We start from the raw sequence: 22,972 nt of genomic DNA on the forward strand, positions 1-22,972 counted from the left end.
TCCATAGCGACCGGGGCTCATCGTTTATGAGCGACGAACTCCGTCAGTACCTGCTAACGAGGGGTATTGCCACAAGCAGGACCACCAGTTACAACCCCCGGGGGAACGGACAGGTGGAAAGAGAAAATGCGACAGTTTGGAAGGCCGTCCTGCTAGCCTTAAAGTCTAGGGGCCTTCCAACCTCCCGCTGGCAGGATGTGCTCCCCGATGCGCTCCACTCTATTCGGTCACTGCTCTGCACTGCCACTAACGCCACCCCTCATGAGAAAATGTTCGTCTTCCCAAGGAAGTCCACATCAGGGACATCGCTACCGCCATGGCTGACGTCCCCAGGGCCGGTCCTACTGAGAAGACACGTGAGGACCCATAAAACGGACCCCCTGGTCGAGAGGGTCGACCTCCTCCACGCCAACCCCCAGTATGCTTACATCGCATACCCGGACGGGCGGGAGGACACAGTCTCCATAAGAGACCTTGCACCCTCGGGGACCACAGTAACCCACTACCACCCCCCCCCCACGATCCGATATCCAGCCCCAGCAGACGGCAGGCCTGGGCCCCGCGACCCGCTCGACATCTACGAGGACGACACGCCTGTGCCACAGCCTACGCTGGACTCGACGCCGGAAGCTTCACTACCCCTGCCGTCGCCACGCCGATCACAGCGGCAGACAAGACCTCCGGAGAGACTCCAATACACTAACTTTTAATACACTTCACCCCGCCGGACTCAATTTTAAACAAGGGGTGAATGTGGTAAACCACTGTTTGTATTCCTGTTTGTCCTGTTTGTATTCCACTGTGTACATGCCTGGACATGCTTCGGCTGACTCCTCCCACAGGTCCTAGTATAAAGGTGACTGCTCCCCAGCCCTTGGTATCCTGGACCGGTCGACCACTCGAGGCAGACCTCCATTCTGTTGTTAATAAAAGCCTTTGGTTACTCTTCTAACTCTCAGTCTTTTATGAGTAATTGATAGCGCATCAGAAGGTCATAGACTTAGGCAGCAGTGGGGAAATTAAAAACCAGAGCGTGTCAGGAAGGGGCAGAAGGTATGGAGTAAAAGGTAAAGTAATAAAAAGGGCAAAAGCAGGAACTAAGTGTCACAAAACATATTTGAAAGTTCTCTATCTGAATGCACGTAGCATTCGTAACAAAATAGATGAGTTAATGGCACAAATAACTATATATGGGTATGATCTTCTGGCCATTACAGAAACATGGCTGCAGGGTGACAATGCCTGGGAATTAAACATACCAGGTTATTTAACGATCAGGAAGGACAGGCAGGAAGGAAGGGGAGGTGGGGTGGCTATGTTAATAAAGGAAGGAATCACTGTAATACAGAGAAATGATATTGGGTCAAAAGATCAGGATAATGAAACAGTTTGGGTGGAGGTAAGGAATAATAAGGGGAAAAAAACACTAGTGGGCGTAGTCTATAGGCCTCCAAACAGTGGCAACTCTGTTGGACGGAGTATCAATCAGGAAATAGTTGAGGCTTGTAATAAGGGAACATCTATAATTATGGGGGATTTTAACTGTCATATTAATTGGACAAATCAAATTGGGCAGGGCTGCCTTGAGGATGAGTTCATTGACTGTATTAGAGATGGGTTTCTTGAGCAGTATGTAACTGAACCGACCAGGGGGCAAGCAACCTTAGATCTGGTCCTGTGTAACGAGATGGGATTAATTAAAAATGTCCTAGTAAAGGATCCCCTTGGAATGAGTGACCATAACATGGTTGAATTCCATATTCAATTAGAGGGTGAGAAAGTTGGATCTCAAACAAGCATGCTAAGCTTGAATAAAGGAGACTATGAAGGTATGAGAGCGGAATTGAGTAGAGTGGATTGGGAAAATAGATTAAAGGGTAAGACGATACATGATCAGTGGTGTACATTTAAGGAGTTATTTTACAACTTCCAAAAATATATTCCACCGAGAAGAAAAGGGTGTAAAAGAAAAGACAGCCATCCGTGGCTAAGTAAAGAAATTAAGGATAGTATTCGACTAAAAACAAGGGCATATAAGGTAGCCAAATCTAGTGGGAGGATAGAGGATTGGGAAAACTTTAAAAGACAGCAAAAAATAACAAAGATTGATTAAGAAAGGGAAGATAGATTATGAAAGTAAATTAGCAAAAAATATAAAAACAGATAGTAAGAGTTTTTATAGTTATATAAAAAGAAAAAGGGTGGCTAAAGTAAATGTTGGTCCCTTAGAGGAGGAGACCGGGAAATTAATGGTGGGAAATATGGAGATGGCAAAAGCACTGAATGAATATTTTACATCAGTCTTTACAGTAGAAGACACTAAGAATATCCCAACACTGGACAAACAGGGGGCTAAAGGGGGGGGGGGGGAGGAGCTAAACACGATCAAAATCACTAAGGAAGTGGTACTCGGTAAAATAATGGGACTCAAGGCGGATAAATCACTTGGACCTGATGGCTTACATCCTAGGGTCTTGAGGGAAGTGGCGGTAGGGGTTGTGGATGCATTGGTAATAATTTTCCAAAACTCCCTGGACTCGGCAAAGGTCCCAGCAGACTGGAAAACTGCTAATGTAACACCCTTATTTAAAAAGGGCAGTAGACAGAAGGCTGGAAACTATAGACCGGTTAGCCTAACATCTGTGGTAGGTAAAATTTTGGAGTCATTAAGGAGACAGTAACAGGACATTTGGATAATCATAATTTAATAGGACAAAGTCAGCATGGTTTTATGAAGGGGAAGTCATGTTTGACAAATTTGCTGGAGTTTTTTGAGGAAGTAACATACAGGGTGGATAAAGGGGAACCAGTGGACGTAGTGTATTTAGACTTCCAAAAGGCATTTGACAAGGTGCCACACAAAAGATTATTGCTTAAGATAAAAAATCACAGGATTGGGGGTAATATTCTGGCATGGATAGAGGATTGGCTATCTAACAGAAGGCAGAGAGTTGGGATAAATGGTTCATTCTCAGACTGGCAATCAGTAACTAGTGGTGTTCCGCAGGGGTCAGTGCTGGGTCCCCAACTCTTTACAATCTATATTAACGATTTGGAGGAGGGGACCGAGTGTAACATATCAAAGTTTGCAGATGATACTAAGATGGGAGGGAAAGTAGTGAGTGAGGAGGACATAAAAAACCTGCAAGGGGACATCGACAGGCTAAGTAAGTGGGCAGAGATTTGGCAGATGGAATACAATACTGGAAAGTGTGAGGTTATGCACTTTGGCAGGAAAAATCGTAGAGCAAGTTATTATCTTAATGGCAAGAAACTGGAAAGTACTGAAGTACAAAGGGATCTGGGAGTCCTGGTGCACGAAACTCAAAAGGTTAGTATGCAGGTGCAGCAAGTGATTAAGGCGGCCAATGGAATGTTGGCTTTCATTGCTAGGGGGATAGAATATAAAAATAGGGAGGTATTGCTTCAGTTGTACAAGGTATTGGTGAGACCGCACCTGGAATACTGCGTACAGTTTTGGTGTCCATACTTAAGAAAGGACATGCTTGCTCTCGAGTCAGTACAAAGAAGGTTCACTCGGTTAATCCCGGGGATGAGGGGATGGACATATGAGGAGAGGTTGAGTAGATTGGGACTCTACTCATTGGAGTTCAGAAGAATGAGAGGCAATCTTATTGAAACATATAAGATTGTGAAGGGGTTGGATCGGGTGGATGCGGGGAAGATGTTCCCGATGATGGGTGAAACTAGAACTAGGGGGCATAGTCTTAGAATAAGGGGCTGCTCTTTCAAAACTGAGATGAGGAGGAACTACTTCACTCAGAGGGTGGTAGGTCCATGGAATATGCTGCCCCAAAAAGCTGTAGAAGCTACATCATTACATAAATTTAAAACAGAAATAGACAGTTTCCTAGAAGTAAAGGGAATTAAAGGTTACGGGGAGCAGGCAGGAATTTGGACAGGAGTCTAGGTTTGGATCGGTCATGGCCCTTTGGGTAGCGGAGCGGGCCCAGGGGCCGTGTAGCCTGATCCTGCTCCTATTTCGTGTGTCTAATTCTGTTAGATTCAGGAGATGGTTCTGTGATAGTGGATTGGCGGTTAGGATCAGATCAGCCATGATCTTATTGAATGGCGGAGCAGGCTCGAGGGGCCGATTGGCCTACTCCTGCTCCTATTTCTTATGTTATGTTCTTAAATTCATCGATTAACAATCATAGAATGGTTACAGCACGGAAGGCGGCCATTTGGCCCGTCGAGCCCGTGCCAGCTCTCTGCAAGAGCGCTTCAGCTAGTCCCACTCCCCCGCCCTTTCCCCGTAGCTCTGCAAAAAAAAATTTCCTTCAGGTACTTATCCAACTCCCTTTTGAAAACCGTGATCGAGTCTGCCTCCACCACCCTTCCAGACATTGCATTCCAGATCCTAAACCACTCACTGAAAGTTTTCCCTCATGTCGCCTTTGGTTCTTCTGCTTCACTGTACTGAATGGAATTTCCAGGGACAGTAGTATTTGTAAGTCTAGCATTTACAAAATGCCAGATACTAAAAAGTAGAATTAAATTCAAAATCTTACATTTCTGGAGGCATTTTTGTTTCATTTTTAAACATTTCAAAAGCTTTCCTCAAATTCTAGATGTCAATTTTAAAAGTACTCAGTGCAGGAGAAGGCAGAAAACTACTGCAATGAAACTTTATCACCCAATATGTAAAGGGTCAATATCAGCAACATTGCCTTGCCACAGCATCACATGCCATTTCAGATCTGAACTCCTCCCAAAAATCAGCACTGCAACAGGTTATAAAGCTAAAGCAAGTTAATGGTTGACAGAAAGGGCATAAAGGGTTAAATTAGGAGTACAGGTTGCATAAACTTGACTTATATTCCCTTGAGTTTAGAAGCCAAAGGGGTGATCTAACTGAGGTGTTTAAAATGATAAAAGGATTCGATAGGATATATACAGAGAAACTATTCCCTCTGGTGAGGGAATCCAGAACAAGGCGGCATGATCTTAAAATCAATGCTAGGCCAGGCCAATGTTCCCTTTGCTCCAGGGAACCCACACAGCCGGCTTTTCAATACAAAAACCACTTGAAAAGGGCCCCGTGGTGCCGAAATAAATGAAGGAACATTGGGCCAGGCTATTTAGGAGTGAAATCAGGAAGCACTTTTTCCACACAAAGGGAAGTGGAAATGTGGAATTCTCTCCTCCAAAATACTGCTGATGATGGGTCAACTGAAATTTTCAAGACAGAGATCGATAGATTTTTGATAGGCAAGGGGATCAAGGGATATGGGTCAAAGGCAGATAAATAGAGTTGAGGTACAGGTCAGCTATGATCTAATTGAATGGCAGAACAGACACCAAGTAAATGGCCTCCTTCTGTTCCTATGAGAATGTTAAAAATAAGACAGGTTTAAAAATCAGTATTTTTTTTAATCACATTACCTGGCAGAACACAATGGAAAGCTCAAACACAATTTTCATATCCTTTAATATGTTTGCTGAGAAATTAAAACTGCATTAAACATGCTTTAAACTGGTCAAATTTTAAAATGGACATTTTTCTATATACTGTATGGTGTATGCTATTTTCTTCCAATTGGTTAAATGTCTGTTGTGGCGGTACCACCGGTTGTACCTTACATAAAGACACATAATTCCCTTTAACTTACCTTGCTGTATGTTTAACTTACCTTTTGGGGCCGTTGCCCTTTTAACTTACCTGTTGGGGCCATTGCCCCTTTCAGACGCGCCCGAGCGCGCTGACGTCACGTACGACGTGACGTGCGTGCGGCGGCTGCCGGCCCGACTCGGCCTTCCAGGACGGCCGCCGGCACAGCCCGGCCTAGCGTCTTCGACCGCAACGGCCAGACCGGGTAAGCGCACAGACGCCTCGACGCAAGTCACGTGACCGCCCCAAGCGCGGGCAAACGTGACGACGCGCATCACGTGACGCCCTAAGCGCGGAAAACGCGAACAACATGATGACATCACAACACAAACACGATGGCGTCGTCACGCTCTCCACAGGACTGCGAACTCAGTCCTCGTGGAGTCCCCGCTGGGACAAGACCTATACCACGGTGCTCCTACAGTCAGCCATCTTACCTGATGTAATTAATCTGTTCTTGTAAATAAACAACTTGTTAATAGTTCGTCGAAGTCAAACTCTCTTATTTAGTGGCGATCTACACGAACCTCTATACTGTAGTGTTTGGGTTTTCTGCTATTCAATTTTTTAATTTGTTAACTCATCAATCACATTCCACAAAAATTGAATCACGTTCTAGGAAAAAAAAACACCAATTGCATTCTACAGTCTACAAAAAAATGCCAATCACATTTATGAATTTCAATACAGTTACTGTACAATGGTTGTGCCCTGCTCTCAGGCCCACGCCTCACTATTCTATCATGGGCCACCACAGCCAAAGCCTCAGTACTCTCTTCCAGCCCAGCCTTAATCCTCTCCTTTGGTCCCATCTCTATATAAAGAGCACATAAATAAATAGCTCAAGCTAGCCTAAACTTTCCAGAAATGGTTAGCAAACCTTGCTGTGAGAGCAGCATGATTTAAGTACTAAATGTGTCAGTTATGCATTGTGCATTACTTAAAATCCGGCATTTATGATTTTTGTATTCATTCATGTAATTAAATGAATGGTATTTTTATGTTGCACAAACATACAATTAAATACTATTTTGCGAGAAGAGAGGACAGAAAGAGGAGGACGATAAAGAGACAGAGTGAGAGACAGAGTGAGAGACAGACAGAAATAATTGAAGAGTAGGAGACAAGTAGAGATTCAGTTATGAGGAGAGATTTTTTTTTATTTTGTCCACAAGGAATGCCACATGAGATCAACTATAGAACATTGCACTGTGTTACTGGGGAGCCAACACAACAATAATTACAGGATCTCAGCCTAAACCTCAATGCCACTTCAATGACAACGCATGGAGTACCATTCATCAGCAGCAGCAGGGAGAGGCAACAGCCTGATGGATATAAATCCACGAGCAATGCCATGGGAAATCCAGTCACCAGTTTTTTAAAAAAAACAAATTCAATGACTGAAGTTCTAATTACTGTAATGTAATAAAACCTTATTTTTCATAGTTGTCGGTCAGTATTTTTGCTTAGTACAAGATCAGAAAGCAAAACTAATTACCACAAGAGAAACATGAAAATGACCACACAATTTCCCACATTCCTCCAAATCCAAAGTACACGACATCATGCTTTTCTTTGGCTGGCGATGTTTGACATTAGACATTCTGACTACATATTTGCCAGATATCTTCCAGTGGACTACCCGAGTTAAGTAGAATAGCAAAATACTGCAGATGCTGGAAATCCAAAAGAGAAAATGCTGGAAAAACTCAAGCAGGCCAGGCAACATCCGCGGAGAGAAATTAGAGTCAACGCCTCGGGTCAAAACCCGGTCTTGATAAAGGGTTTTGACCCGAGGCGTTGACGCTATTTTCTCTCCGCAGATGTTGCCTGGCCTGCTGAGTTTTTCCAGCATTTTCTGTTGTTACCCGAGTTAAGTATTTGTTCCTAATATGTATTCCTGTGATTGATGCTTGCAGTAAGTCATGTGACAACTGTAACAAAACAACTCGGAAGACTTTGCCATCCTGAACCAATTGTCTAGGAACAAATATTTTCTGTAGGACACTCCCCTGATGCAATGTCATAAACGAGTGCCATCAACAGTCAACTGTCCCCATCTACAAATCACCAACCCCAGTAGAATTAGATGTCCACCTATCTGGTACAAACTACCTAGCTTGTCATCATCATGCTGGCCTGGTTCTGCAAATGAGACATGGGCTTGTGCTGATGGCAGAGTTACCAAACTTAGCCACACCACTTTGGGAAGGCATCAAAATAAAGCCAGGTATTTCTCCATGGAGTCAGGAATCAGAGGGAGAGGCATCACTACACCGCTCATATACTTTCTAGAAACTGACTGAAAAGTGGCAAAAGCCTGGGAGCAGGTCATCGGCACTATCAGCCGCAGCACTGTGCATGATCCTGAAAGTGAAGAGAAGAAAAAAAGCTTTTTGAAAAAAAAAAAGGCACTGACATCTCCACGATAGCAAAATACTGCAGATGCTGGAAATCCAAAATAACAGAAAATGCTGGAAAAACTCAGCAGGCCAGGCAACATCCGTGGAGAGAAATTAAAAGTCGACGTTTTGGGTCGAAACCCTTTTTCAAAACTGGAAAGGAAATAAAATAGATCGAAGGCAGGGCTGCGATAGAACAAAAGAAGTAAAGAGACATTAAGAGGTATTCAAAACCAGACGAGATGGTAATAGGACAAGTGGAGACAAAGGACGGCTCAGATTAGGTGTGAAGTGTACTGGCAGAAAGAAAGACAGCTGCCATGTGGGAGAGAGGGGGGGAAAAAAAGGGGGGGGGGAAGGGAAGAGCCAAAACAAAGGGGTGGGAAAAAAAAGTAAAAATGTAATCGGGGCCGAAGTTATGATCTGAAATTGTTGAACTCGATATTGAGTTACTGACATCTCCACATTATTTCTGGGTCTGGCATAACCAGTCAGGTCCTCCTCACATACCATCCCACAAACGCAGAGCACACACACGGGGTTTTAGTTGATTCATCGTCAAATCCAATTTACACAAAATTAGCCAAGTAATGTACCTCAATACCAAACAGAAATAAAAACCTTTGAAACAAAAAAACTTTTGAAATAGCCTTTTGTTAGATAGAAGTTCTGCAATTAAAAAGCTGTTGTTAACATTTCAAAAGCCACCAGCAGCAAAGCAATGGGAACAATAATTATTAATTTTGTTCTTTTATGTGTAGGGACAATGCAAAGGCAGTTCATCTGTGCTGAATATTAAAAAAAATCCAATTTACACATTTCAAACATCTATTTCTAATGCCCCTTTTTGATCAGTCATTCATTGGCTCATCTCTGCCACAGAATCACCTTCACACCTTTTTTTTTTAACTTGGTGAATAATTTAACAGATGTAAACAGCACCACAAATAAAATGGAGACATCAGATACTTTTAAAAGTTACATTTTAAAAACCAAGGCTAATATTTGCATTACCAAGACAATAATTTTAATGTTTTGTTATTTTAAATCTGCATCCTTATTTTATCTTCCTTAAAATTCTCTGGAATCACGAAGCAGAACATACGTGAACAAACTGAGGAAAAAAACAGTATGAGAAGGCAGGACACTCGTTCAAGTTTTCACCTGGTAGACTTCTTCAGAAGCTAAAAAGTGAGAATTTGATTCAATCACATTCTCACCCTGCCCTTTAAGAAAAGGCATAATTGAGAAGCTTGAGAAAGTTATTTTAATCAAAAACTGCTTCTTGTTTGATTATAAATACTATTTTGATTATAAATACTACTCATCAAACTCTGACTCCCGGAAAGGGGGAAGGAAGCTATACAAAAACAATTAATCCAATAATATAACTGAGTCTGTTCTGTATCTGAAGCAGTTCACGGGATACTCATTTGCTTCACAAGACAATAATTAACTATATTAAATTAATCTGAAAACATTAAAGTTTACAAGCCCTATTTTAAACCACGGTACATTACATATAATTTACTCAGCAAGAAATACTCTGAAAGAAAACTGCGGAATTGTTTTAATTTTACTGGGACATTACAGTTCATTCTTTAAATTACTTTTATTTTAATATGTAATTTTTCCAACGTGCAAGCTACCCATGAATTTTCTTCAGTGGATCTCGACCCTCATTTCTGCAATTAAGAGCACAGGCAGCATCCAGACCAACAATATTCCCCTTGGTCAGCCACATCATAACAATCTGGCAACAACCACCCATCTAATTTTTCACTGTACAATCCACAAGCATAAAGATGGACAGGCCATTCAATAAAACAAGACAAATGTGGAGCAGCACATGTTCAACAAGTCAGCACAGGGATCTTCCTACAGCAAGCAAGAAGACAGGAACAAAAAGAAAAAAGGTTAGGGAGTGTCTGCAAAAGTTGTCACTAGGCACACTGCATACATCGAACAGTCAGCTCAAAAGCACCACGGACAGAGGCCTTGGAGCAGCTCATTTCTACTCCGCTGCAGGAAGTTCATGGTTAAGGAAATAAAGTTTGGAGTGGGGGGGGGGGGGGGGGGGGGGGGGGAGGAAAAAAGGGAGATCAAGACTGACTGTAGAGGGAAGAAGAAGAAAAAGGCAAAGTTGTCACATTACTCTTCTCTAAGAATACCTCAACATTGACAAATATAGCCGTTTTGGGCATACAAAGCAGTACTAAAAAGCGGGAATAGAACAATGTCTTATTCCGAGATTCTGTTGCTGCCTGCTATCTGGTGGCTAATCTCAGTGTATTTTTAGTTGGTTAGTGGTAGCTCAAGTGCACTGTTGAGCTGCCATGGAAAAGCTGAAATTTGTTCTGCATGACTTCAGTGCAAAAGTAATAAAGATCTGAGCATCACTGGGGATTCAGGATAGCAGTACCAGTTTTAGTAGTTGAGTATAGGAAACATAGGCAGCAATATATATTACATGAAGGATAGCATACATAGGCTAGGACATAACACAAAAGGTATCAAAGGTAAGAGATCAATCCAGGAGAACAAAATTCAAATAGTTCACAACATCAGAGTCCCGAGATGTCTTGCATTCTTGACACTCCAGTCTGTGTTACTCTACATAGTATAAGCTTAGGTGAAGTTTGTGGGTGATAGTATGTTTCCAGTAAGTTTTTTGTGCCAGGAGTGGAATGATCTAGCAAGGTAAAGGAATTTAGTACAAGAGTTCCAGAGTGTAGGCCACGGTGGCCGAAGGCTCCACCCTCATCTTGTAACACAATCATCAAAAATGGGCACGTTGAGGATCTGTTGAACGGTGGGTCAGGTGGCATAAAGCAAAGCTGTAAGCACGACACTCCGTGTGGCAAATTCCCTATCTCAGTTGAGCTGCTGATGTTTTAGGGGGAGGGAAGAGGAGTGAGTGCAGCACTTAGGGAAAGGAACTTAACCCAGAAGCCGTGTTAACCTGGTCTTCTCTCGGATACCCCAACCAGCACCTGGAAACAAGTCAACTGGTTTGTGTTTGTTTTATTATTTTTCCTATCTACTTACATTTTATTTTATGTGGTCACTTTTTGATTGAACAGGGATTGTTGTCAACATCTAAAACTGGCCTGGAGAACTGTTCAGTCCAACAATGTAAATAAGTTGAATTAACATCAGAAGAGATACAGTAACCAGCCCAGAGTGGTTTATCATATAATTACAACTGCTCATGGTAAACAGTCTTCCACTCGCCGTCAAGCTCAAATGAATTCACCAACTTCTCCATGCCAGTTTCCTCCCAGACATGAGTACTTACTATGATCAAGCGGTTTTGTTTTAATTAAAGGAGTACATTTCCAAAATTAAAATTACATCATGGACAGAGAGCGATTTGATAACACATTTATACAGCTACTTGCAATGTTCTTGTACAAACAGCTGTATCACGTGACCATAACAGCAGCATTCAATTCCACAGACCAAGGCAACAGGTTAACGCGCTAAAACAAAAAGTCTAAATGTAGAAATATAGATCTTTTAGGGGATTTTTTTGGGGTGGGGGGGGGGGAATATGAAAGAAAGAGTCATTAATTTTATTCCTGTTCACAGTTTCAGTCAAATGTCACTCACTATTGCTTGTTCAATAAGGCAATGAACTGCTCCCAGATCTCTACCCAAGTCACTTTTAAACCACATGCATGCCAATGTACAGAACAACTCACCCTCTCAACTTCCTTCCCTCCACATCTTCCTCTGCTCAACATGAAGCAAATGGCTCTGTAATTTTCCTTCCATTCCCTCCCTCCCCAGCCTTCTCTGTCCCATCATCAGGTGACTCACCCGGTCATCCTTCTCCCCTCCCATCATGGAGTTCTTTCTTCTGTCTTAACTTGGAAAATGTCACCCAGTTAGTCATTCTACCTCCCTCTCTGTTCCCTTCTTCCAAAGACTTGATTTGCCTGGCATTGTAACCAGGTTAGATCGGCTGTATTTGAAGCCAGAAGTCTGTCATAATACAATGGTTCTCTAATATACAATATCACTGGTTAAAATGTTTCATTTCCTCACTGTGAGCAGAGGGTCGGAAGGAACTTTTCAACACAGAACCTGGAGTTGGGAGGGCAATAGATACCACAAGTCCAAACAAACCAAGTAACTTAAACATTACGTGATTTTTGCCTATTTGACTTAGAAGGGATTTTAGATTTATTTTATATGATGCTACTGCTATGAGGCTAAATTCTGTTCACATGGGGTTAACTTCCAGAAACAGACATTATTATAGGACTTCGATTCAGACCTTTATCAAAAAAGCACCAAAGGGTGTGGTTAACAGAATTGTGCTTCTCGCACAGCAGATTAGTTTGAAATAAAGGGGACAATCCACCACCTCCTCGAGATATTTACACCTGTAATGTCAGAAAGGCGTCCATTCTTTTGAGCACAGCAGGAGTCCGAATGAAAAAGGCCACGTTTCCATTTTAGTTGCTATGGCCCCCACATCAAGGGGGGGGATGTAGTCGATTTGACTGAGCCAATCTGCAGGAGAGAGCTGGGGGTTGGACAGAGGGTTAAACTTTTGGCTCCCTTCTCTCTGGGTAAAAGAAAAAAAGACAGTCTGCAGCAGGTTGAGAGTCTGGAACAGAAAGAAAAAGGAGGCGAGAATTCTCCCTTTTCTAAAGTTCGAGCCAGTCAGTCAACAAAGAGGACTTGTAAAAAGTGAGGTAGACCCATATTTAGGGCAATGTTGGAGTAATCTATTATTTTGAATGTTACAGGAGCAATAGGAAATAGGTAAAACTCAAGTGAAAACTGTATTCTATTCAGTTGAGCATTTCATTAAAAAAAAAGTTTGTGGGTTTACAATTGGCCCTGTCTCACTAAAGTGCTCAATTACACTTCCAGAAGATTGGAAAATCGCTCGTGGTCGCAGCTATTAGATAACAATCCAGTACACACAAGGGGACTGATCGATACAGCCCCAGGTCATTCTATTGTGTGACTGGACATGAGGGAGCAAACGTACACTCCAGGTCAGCTTAGGAGTGTGACTGAAAAATGCTGAACCTGAGAATATATAATAGAGCCAAAATCTGTAAATGTATAATGCAATTTTTGGGAAGGTGAGTTTTGCTGACTTTACTCAACCGTCCAAACAAACCACATCAGTTGTAAATGAAATCCACTGTTCAAGAGGAGTCTCACATCACAAATGTAGACTAGTTCCTATAATGTGTTATAGATATATAAAAAAAGACAAAATCAAGTATAAAAATCTAATCATTGCTTCATTGTCGCCGAGTCAAAATCCTGGAACTCCCTACCCAACAGCATTGTGGGAGCATCTTCACCTTTGCACGGCAGCAGTTCAAGAAGGCGGCCCACCACCACCTTCTAGGGATGGACAACAATTACCAGATTTGCCAGCAACCGCCGTTCCCCAAAAATTATCTAAAACATCATAAGGAAGTTGGCTACACCCCAGAGGATGCTATGCGGTTCAGATTCATTGCATCTCCAACATTGATCATCCACTAACAATTCACAGGAGCACACTAATTGCTGAAGTACCCAAACAGGTTATGAATTATGCAAGAAGGACATTAGGTCAAGGCCAGACGCACCATATTCATTGCAACAGCCTGTTTTTTTAAACAAAGCTATGTTTCTTCCATTAAGTTGTCTTCTATGATTCGAAGTATGCAAAAATGCTTTAGCAGGTGACTAAAGGCATGAACATCAGAAGGTGCAGCAGGAAGGGAGGGACACAAGAGGCAGAGTCCAAAGATCAAAGGGTAAATGATAGGAGGTGGGAACTGTATTGGACACCCTCAAAGCCTCCTTGAAAAAGTGCAACATCCCCACCGACACCTGGGAATCCCTGGCCCAAGACCGCACAAAGTGGAGGAGAAGCATCCGGGAAGGTGCCAAACACTTTGAGTCTCTTCGCTGGGAGCAAGTGGAAACCAAGCGCAAATAGCGGAAGCAGCGCACGTCAACCCAAGCACCCACCCGCCCCTTCAACCACTGTCTGCCCCACGTGTGACAGAGACTGTAGGTCCCACATTAGACTCAGTCACCTGAGAACTCATTTTTAATGTGGAAGCAAGTCATCCTCAGTTCTGAGATGAGAAGATTGGGTTGGAAAAGAGAACATTGGGAAGAAGGGCATTACAAGGTTGAAACAAAGGAGCTGTGAAAAGGTCAAGAGAGCTGGCAGTAAGTGGCATAGGAGGGAGAGCTGGGATACAGAATATGATCATGGGGGAGCTGGGCTGGCAGGTAACTGTCTTTTTTGTAAATGGGGCAAGGAGTGAGGTTAATGAGTTTTAAGTAAGCAGGTAAGCGTGGATGGTAAGGAAGACAGGGAAGCGATCGAAGATAACCTGATAAGCATTCAAGATCTCAGAGGTGATGAGCCCCCATGATGGCAGGGTCTAAGGAATGGTTATTGGTGTGGGTGAGGGAGTTGTGGAGGGTCAGGCTGAGAGAATTTGCAACAAAGAGGAGTCAAGATGGAGTTTGATGTCAACGAGGATGAAGAGTCGCTCAATGCAGCCGCTGAGGGAGGAGATCTCCACAAGGAAATCACCGTTGGGCACATGAGAGCAGGAGATGACAAGAACCTTAAAGAAAAGTAAAAAGATGGTTGGTAGCGAGCAAGCTGCTCAAAAGAGAAGGGTCCTAATGAGTAGGGATAGAGTATGAGATGCAACCTGGCAATTAAAGCCACCCTGGTGTGATGTACTGGAACAAATAGGTAGATGGAGCAGTTTTGGTGAAGAGCAAGGAATTGATGATCATCAGCCAAGGTTCTATCAGGCCCAGGATGCCATAAGACTCATCCATAAGGAGGCTATGGATGGCAGGGCTTTGTTCACAACAAAGTGAACATTCTATAGGGTAGGCGATACAAAGTAGGGTCGATGCTAGAGTTCCCATTAAGAGAGGAGGATAGAGTGGGCGAGCAAAGGCCTGGGAATCCCTCAGTCCAGTTTGGGAAAAATATGAAAGCAACATAACTAACACATACTGAAAGTTTTAAACTGCTCACTTCGTCAATAACAGAGAGCCAAAAGTCAGTTAGAGACTTAAATTCAGTAGAGGGATTCAAGTGCCATTCATCACAGAAGTAAAGGTCAAATGGGAAATGACCTGTCTTCCGTAACCTCAGGATTAGATTACAGTCTTGTAATCACTTCACAATAAAATTTTCTTTTTACAGTTAATCCTGTAAAAATCATAGGGGAGGATTTGTGTGGGTTTCCTCCGGGTGCTCCGGTTTCCTCCCACAGTCCAAAGATGTGCTGGTTAGGTTGATTGGCTATGATAAATTGACCCTTAGTGTTAGGGGGATTAAATACGTGGGGTTACGGGGATAGGGTGGGATATGTGTTGGTGTAGGGGTTACGGGGATCGGGTGGGATATGTGTCGGTGCAGGCTCGATGGGCCAAAATGGCCTCTATCTGCACTGTGGGGTTTCTGTGAAGTCTTCTCCAGTTATGCATAGTTCTGTTTTTACCAACAACAGGTAACATGGTAGATGCCAACCGTCTCTATATCCCAGATAGCATCCAAATTGAAGGATTAATGACATAATCTAGCTGGACGTTTATTGAATGCTGATTAACTGAATACGAAGAAACAATTATCAGCAGCTCATAATTTTACAATGGTAAAAAGCAATGGTGTAGAACGATTCAGCAGTGTGAATACAGTTTAAATTCTCTGATTTCTATCTAAACTCACACATGGCGAATATCTTTTTGCTTTCCTTGTTCCATTACCACCCCTTTTGCCTTGCACCATCATTAGTGTGATTTAATCACTCCGGACTTCCACCCTATCACAGACCTTCCTTTTTGTTCTTTCCTCCCCTCCCCCCTTTCTCCGCCTCTGTACTTGCTTAAAACCTGTTAGATTTCTAACTTTTTCCAGTTCTGATGAAAGGTCATCGACCTGAAACATTAATGTTTCTTTCTTCACAGATGCTACCTGACCTGCTGAGTATTTCCAGCATTTTCTGTTTGTATTTCAGATTTCCAGCATCCGCAGTATTTTGCTTTTGCATGGGGAATAGGTATTTGAGCGAGATACTTGAGGGCCACGTGCACCCTCAGAACTGTCCGCCTGGCATGATCCACTGCCTTCAGGGTAGGAGGGAACAAAAGGAGATAAAACTGGGGCAGAAATTTTTTTATGGATTTTTTTTTTTTTTTTTAATTGAAAATAATGTAGATGCCACTGAACATGAGTTACAGGAGAGCTCAGCACAACCATTTTTAATTTCTTACTAAAGTTAGTAATCCAAAATGTTCCAATTACTTTAGTTGTCCTTGGAGTTTGACAAACAGATTCCCAGCAAAAAAGCATTCCAGAGACTGATTTTGCAACTACAGTATCGTGATGATAAAACTGCCACTTATTCAGGTTCTAGCCCACTTAAGTGCTGACAAGTCACCCACATAACACACCTAAAAGATCCAACATCAATTCTGTGTCTGCTATCACAATACTAAGAGTGGTTAAATACATTTTTCCTCCACCCTCCCAAAATACATGAATTAATGTGTATGTTTTAATCTCCAGGATACCCAGTATCAGAACTGCACATGGACAAAGATACCTAACACAGTTTAGTCAGCAAGGAGTTTGCAAACATGGCATGGAGAGCACATAAATAAATACACTTGTTTTAAAAGTTTAAACAAAAGGTCACCCAGACAACATTAAACCAACAGTACGTGGGACAAAAGTAGGACGAGAGCATGAATGGGTATGTGTAACATTCTGTGACTATACTGCAAGTGAAATGGATTTTTTATAATATTTATGCAAATATTTTTAAGCATATCAGCACCTCTGCTTTGCAGTTGATAGTTAGATTTAAAGCCTGCTTATAGATATTTACTTAAAGCTGTTTTGTTGTTGGCATAATGACAACCCTGGCAGATTCATAACATAACAGTCATGAAAAAGCTGTTTGACAAAACAAGCTCTCTCTTTCCAACAATATATAGTTTGCACTGTTGTAGGTACTGCTCTCTTTTATGACAACTTTGATCAACTGCACACCTTACCCGTCAATACTGGTAATGTATACTGGAGGAGAGGGGAGAGGAATTAGGTGGCCAGTGACCCTTCCACTCAATTGAAATAATACAAACAGCTCGGAATACGAAGCATCCACCATACACTTAACTGTTAAAAGGGACACTTGGCACCTCATCAGGGAAGATTACTTTATTTGTTTCCCCACTATGGGATCTGAAAGACCAGCATCTAATTTTACTACTTTCACATCAGTAAGCAGAATTTCCAAACGGTAGAGAACAGCACTAGGAGTTCTCATCAACCATTAGTTCCCATCAGTTTTAGCTGGTTTTCTATTGATCCCTTGGTCTTAGCTACTGTTGGAAAGTTAACTGTGGTCAGTGCAAGCACTGCAATGGCAGCATCGCGATCTTCATGAATTTTAAGCACAAGACTCTTGCTGATGTCACAACATTACATCAACACAAATACACCTGTTTAGTGATGGAGTCATGGCACTTGTGGCCAATTTCACATCTGCTCTGTGCCTGTATATTCCTTGGAACGCATTTTGCACAGGAAGACCGGCAGTACAACTTTCATTGTGAATTTGCGAGAATGTCATTCTTAGGCCACTCTCCATGCCATAATTTATCGCATGGTATTGATCCTCGCTGTGCTAATGAGCCGGCCAATACACAAGATAATTTATTTATTGACTAAGCAGAAAACTTGTACCTTCAGAGTCAAATTCCCATCATGTGGTTGGAAGGTAAATATTCTGCTGGATGTTAAACAATTTTTAAAAATCAGGTTAAAGAAAGAACTGGCATTTATATAGCGCCTTTCACGACCTCAGGACTTCCCGAAGCGCTTTAGACGATTATATTCTTTTTGAAGTGTAGTCACTGTTGTAATGTAGAAATCATGGTAGCCAATTTGCGCACAGTAACTGTCGTTGTTGAGGGATATATATTGCAGAACTCCAACGCTCTTCTACAAAATAGTGCCCTGGGATCTTTTACAACCACCTGAGGGGGCAGACAGGGCCTTGGTTTAAAGTCTCATCCGAAAGACCTCTAAAAGTGCAGCATCCCCTCAGTACTGTGCTGAAGCGTTTCAAGTTTCTGGAGTTAACCCACAACCTTCTGACTCAGAGGAAAGAGTTCTACCAGTGAGTCATAGCTGACACCTACTCTCATTTCGTGCATTTACACAAATACAATGTTGACTGCTTACCAGAAGAAAAGATACTAACAGACTACTCAGTCCATGTCACTCTCTAGAAATCCCAAGGAAATTTCTGCCATAGAAAGCATCTGATGACAACAGGCAAATGGGACCTGCTCCCCACCCATCTTCAATTGTAATATGCAACCTAAACAAATAGGAGGCTCTATACAAATCTGGTGACAGCTATTTTGCTTAGCTGCCGCCAACTCGTGACCATTAGGTACGTGTTGGAGGAGACACAGGAACAGCTCAGGTGTGGTGCCCTCATGGTCGAATAGCCTGCACATGTTGAAACATATCCCAGCATAAGTCACTACCTTCAGGAGATAAAGCAAAAGGAGAATTTATTTTTTATTTTTTATAAAAGATAGTCATAATTGTTATTTTACTTAAATGAGAAAAATATTTAGCATATCAATGATTCATCACCAAGTACTTCTGAAAATATAGTCTTAACGTACACAGATATAGTTGTTAAATAAATTCTGTTAATATACCATTTCCAATTCTTTCACCTCAATTAATATTTTTTCAGGTCACACATGCAAAATACAGCTCCATATTGATCAACTACCATTAGAAAACCTCGGCATCAAATGGACCACAGCACAGCAGTAAAATGTGTCACCAGCTCAAGGACCAGTCTCATTTGTGCCTGCCCTATGGAGAGGCACCTAGTTACCACTCAGCAATGAAGGCAAGATTAAGAACCCAACAAAGATGGGGAAATTTAACCTATTCCTCAATTCCATTGGGCATCACTGTTCCAAATGTTCCAACCCACCACAAAGTGTTTTCTAATAACTGGTCAGATCAAATATTTAATTTCCCCACAGAAGTTGGGAAAATTAAATATTATTTAAATGTTGATTTTAACATTTTCCATTTTAACAAAAGCACAAAGCTTGTAACAAACTGAATTTACCACACTAATGGTCAAGTTACAAGACACTAAATTAATCAGTATTTGTTGTCAAACAAAACTGAACATACAGTACATACTATGAGATAGGTAGTACCACACTGTTTCAATAAGGACGTCACAATGTATTTACAACCCAATTCAATTCCATCCCATTAGATTGGGCACATTGCAGATGCTTGTTCCGTTCAGTCTGTTCCCACTAACGGACCAGGCCGCTTGCTAAGCAGATTGACAGAAATGACCCAATGTGTAAAATCAGTTTTCCGACACGAGAAAAACTTGCATGCATTGATATTCCAAGAGTACTGCAGTTGTCGCTAGGCTCATCGAATATGGTACCAACATGCGACAAACGAAAAAAGAAGTCGCGCAAGCCATTTTGCTTTGAAGTTCTGCAATATGCTTATGTGATACTTTTAATTCATCTTCTCAAAATTTTTTCCACCACCAGTACTTCACCCTAGTCAAAATGCTGCAAACAGACACAACCTATTGGGAGGAGCAAAGAATGTAATTTTATTGCTGGGTGTTGTGATTAAATGGGCATAATTTGAAAATTTCACACTGAAATGTTAGTGATAACACAGAGTATAATCATTGCAGACAATCTTTATAAAGTACACCACCTTTACTCTCAGAATCCTTTGTGTTGTGTAGGAGTGCGTTACAACAAAGCATCAGGTCACAGAAGGATACACCATAGAAGGAGGCCATTTGGCCCATTGTGCCTGTGCTGAATACAGTTATACTGTAGTTAATGCATGGACATCTTGATAAGCAATTTATGACGCTATGAATGTTTTAAAATTAGTTCATGGGATGTGGGCGTCACTGGCAAGGCCAGCATTTATTGTCCATCCCCAGTTGCCCTTGAGTAGGTGGTGGTGAGCCGCCTTCTGGAAACGCTGCAGTCAGTGTGGTGAAGGTACTCCCACAGTGCTGTTAGGGAGGGAGTTCCAGGATTATGACCCAGCGACGATGAAGGAACAGCAATACTTCCAAGTCAGGATGGTGTGCGACTTGGGGGGCAACTTGGAGGTGGTGGTGTTCCCATGCGCCTGCTGCCCTTGTCCTTCTAGGTGGTAGAGGTCGCGGGTTTGGGAGGTGCTGCCGAAGAAGCCTTGGCAAGTTGCTGCAGTGCATCTTGTAGATGGTACACACTGCAGCCACGGTACGCTGGTGGTGGAGGGAGTGAATGTTTAAGGTGGTGGATGTGGTGCCAATCAAGCGGGCTGAATTGCAATGTCATTTATTTGTATTACAACCTCTACCTTTTGGTATGGAACACAAGAATCCAAGACCGTACCAGAATCACAAGCTTTTATGATTCAGTTCTAGATTATCTGGGATTGAAATTACCATACTTCTGGAAAAGAAATTAACCATACCCAAAGCATCAGCAAGAGAAAAGGAATGGGGGGAAAAACAACCTTGTGGTAGTGCTTATTTATCCCCAATATAGCACTAACTTCTCACTGAAGATTTAGCCCTTGAAGGACTAATTTCACACAGGAAGGCTGAAATACCAGTGCAACACACTGATTGACAATGCACTTTTTTTTAAAAATAACCTCTGTCCATTCCACACAGTGTTGGGTACAGAGGGGTGAACATTTCCCACCTTCCACATACAGCAACGCAAGTCCATTTATTTTCTTGCAAGTGATACTATCTACGAGATAATGCAAGTAGTGTGGGTGGAATCATTACACTGAAAAGAATGTCAACTCCGGGTTTAGCAGAATCACTCCCAACCCACCCAATATTTCCAACGTCTAATAAATTCCGTGTAACTTTTTGGTGTTCATAATAGAGCTCCTTAATTCAGCAGGTTTGCAAAATACTGATTGTTCAACGAAACGAATAGAAGACGCGCGAGTTTTAACTTCCAGGACTTGGCTGGAGTTATTGGGCGGAATAACTACATTTTGCGTATCGTATTTACAGCAAATTCCGTACGGTATTTCTTACGTTGGAGGTATTGAGTGCAGTATGATCAATGCTCATTAAGTGCGCTCCGAGTAAACAGGGTCTACAAATCGCCTGTGACAACTTCGAAAACGGAATCTCATCCCGGCTCAAGAAAAGATTTTTGTTGTTGTCGGCATATGCCACAAAAAAACCCACCCTCCCTTTAAATGGCCAGCGTGTGCCGAACGCTCGGAATCTCACTTCAAAAAGCAAAGCGAGAGAGAGAAAAGATTTGCACCATTACCGATTAAAAAAAAATTACCTGCCGACTTCTTTCTGAAGGTTTTTTCATCAAAACCTGTTTGAAAAGTAGGTCCACGTAGGAAGTCATCCTTTTGCCCTCCTGAGTGGTGGTGGTTGTTGGTTGTTAGTTGTGGCCGTGGGCCGGCCGGCCGGCCTCTGTCGGCGATCCCCCCCGAGCGACGAGTCTCTCCCCGCGGCTCGGTCCCGGTGTCGGTCCCTCCGGCCAAAGGCAACAATCTCCGACTCACGCAGTAATCCCCCGGTGCCCCCCACCCCAAGAGAGCCGTTTGTCGGTCGGCCGGCGGTTGGTGAGTCAGTCCCGGCTAGTCAGAGCCCCGCCGGCTGTCAGAGTCCACACACTGAGGAAGCTCTCGGGGCGCGATCCAAACTTCGGCCCCCGCTCCCACACATGGTTAAAAAAAAACGACTCAAAACAAGAGGGGGGGGGGTTAAAAAAAAATCACCTCTTTTCCTTCAAATTCGATTCGAAATATTTCGTTCAAAAAAAATCCGTTTCTTTTTTGTTCCCCTCAATTAATGTTTTTTAAAAAATTCTCCCCACTTTATCTACTAAAACACACACACAAACGCAGCCCCGCTAAGTGCTGAGGGCGACGCTGTGAGTTTGCGGAGTCTTTCCTCATTCTTTCTCCACGGGTTTTTTTTTGTGTGTCAAAAACTCCGCAAGAAAACTTCAGTCAGCTGAAAACACGCGCGCTCCGGGTCTTTTCCCTCCTCCCCGCGCCCGTCAATCAAACTGCAGGAGGCGGCGGAAGCATATCTTCAACTTTGGTGCAAGTGGAACTTTTTTTCTCGCAATTAGCTCTTCCTGGCTGTGCACTGGCCGGCTTGGTGTTGGGGTCAGTGCAGGGCGTGTGCTGACAGACTTGCCGGTCCGTCCCTCCTTCACTCAGTGAGCCAAGCTCTGAGCTTGGTGCGGTGCCAGCAAAGGTAAGGCGTCTCGCGAGAGGAGCTAAGCAAATGCCATCGATGGGACAAATTTTTGTATTTTTAAAAAAAAAGTTAATAATGTATAACACTAAAGATAACGAGCGAGTTTTTTCCCTAAACTAATGGTCTCACAATGCTCTACAAATATACCAAATCTCACTTTTGCAACGTCTTAAAAAGTGTTGTTTTACATTTAAATGTCAGCTGTGGCTCTGTGGATAGCACTCTATCCTCTGAGTCAGAAGTTTGCAGGTTCAAGTCCCACTCCAGAGACTTGAGCACAAAAATCTAGGCTGATCCTCCAGTACAGAAACAGGAGGATAGAGCAGATGAATGCGTGGCTGGGGAGATGGTGTAGGGGGGAGAGCTTTAGATTTCTGAGGCATTGCTGGGGGAGGTGGGACCTGTACAAGCTGGACGGGTTGCACCTCAACAGGACCAGAACCAATATTCTTGCAGCGGGGTTTGCTTGTGCTGTTGGGGAGTTTAAACTCGCTTGGCAGGGGGATGGAAACCTGAGAGTGGATTCAGAAGGGAGAGAAGCGAAGGTGGAAATTAGTAAGCGAGTTTGGAAGGCAGAGGTTACAAAAGCTAGA

At 42.7% G+C, this 22,972-nt stretch overlaps 1 protein-coding gene across 8 annotated transcripts in view; it reads right to left on the minus strand.

Moving 5' to 3' along the window:
* The window catches only part of LOC147114097 (rap guanine nucleotide exchange factor 6-like), a 412,326-nt gene extending 389,938 nt beyond the window's left edge, over positions 1-22,388 (minus strand). For 3 of the 8 annotated variants that reach the window (XM_085995704.1, XM_085995706.1, XM_085995702.1), the window contains exon 1: positions 21,445-22,371. In XM_085995704.1, the coding sequence (XP_085851830.1) occupies positions 21,445-21,513 (69 nt within the window). In that variant the 5' untranslated portion in view covers positions 21,514-22,371. Of the gene's footprint in view, positions 1-21,444 lie in introns of all 8 variants that reach the window. The other 5 variants (XM_085995710.1, XM_085995708.1, XM_085995707.1 and 2 more) reach the window with 4 other exon arrangements.
* Positions 22,389-22,972: the final 584 nt, after the last annotated feature.

The sequence above is a fragment of the Somniosus microcephalus genome, chromosome 8, assembly GCF_052327205.1.
Source record: "Somniosus microcephalus isolate GS21.2 chromosome 8, FLI_Smic_1.0, whole genome shotgun sequence".
Classification (NCBI taxonomy): domain Eukaryota; kingdom Metazoa; phylum Chordata; class Chondrichthyes; order Squaliformes; family Somniosidae; genus Somniosus; species Somniosus microcephalus.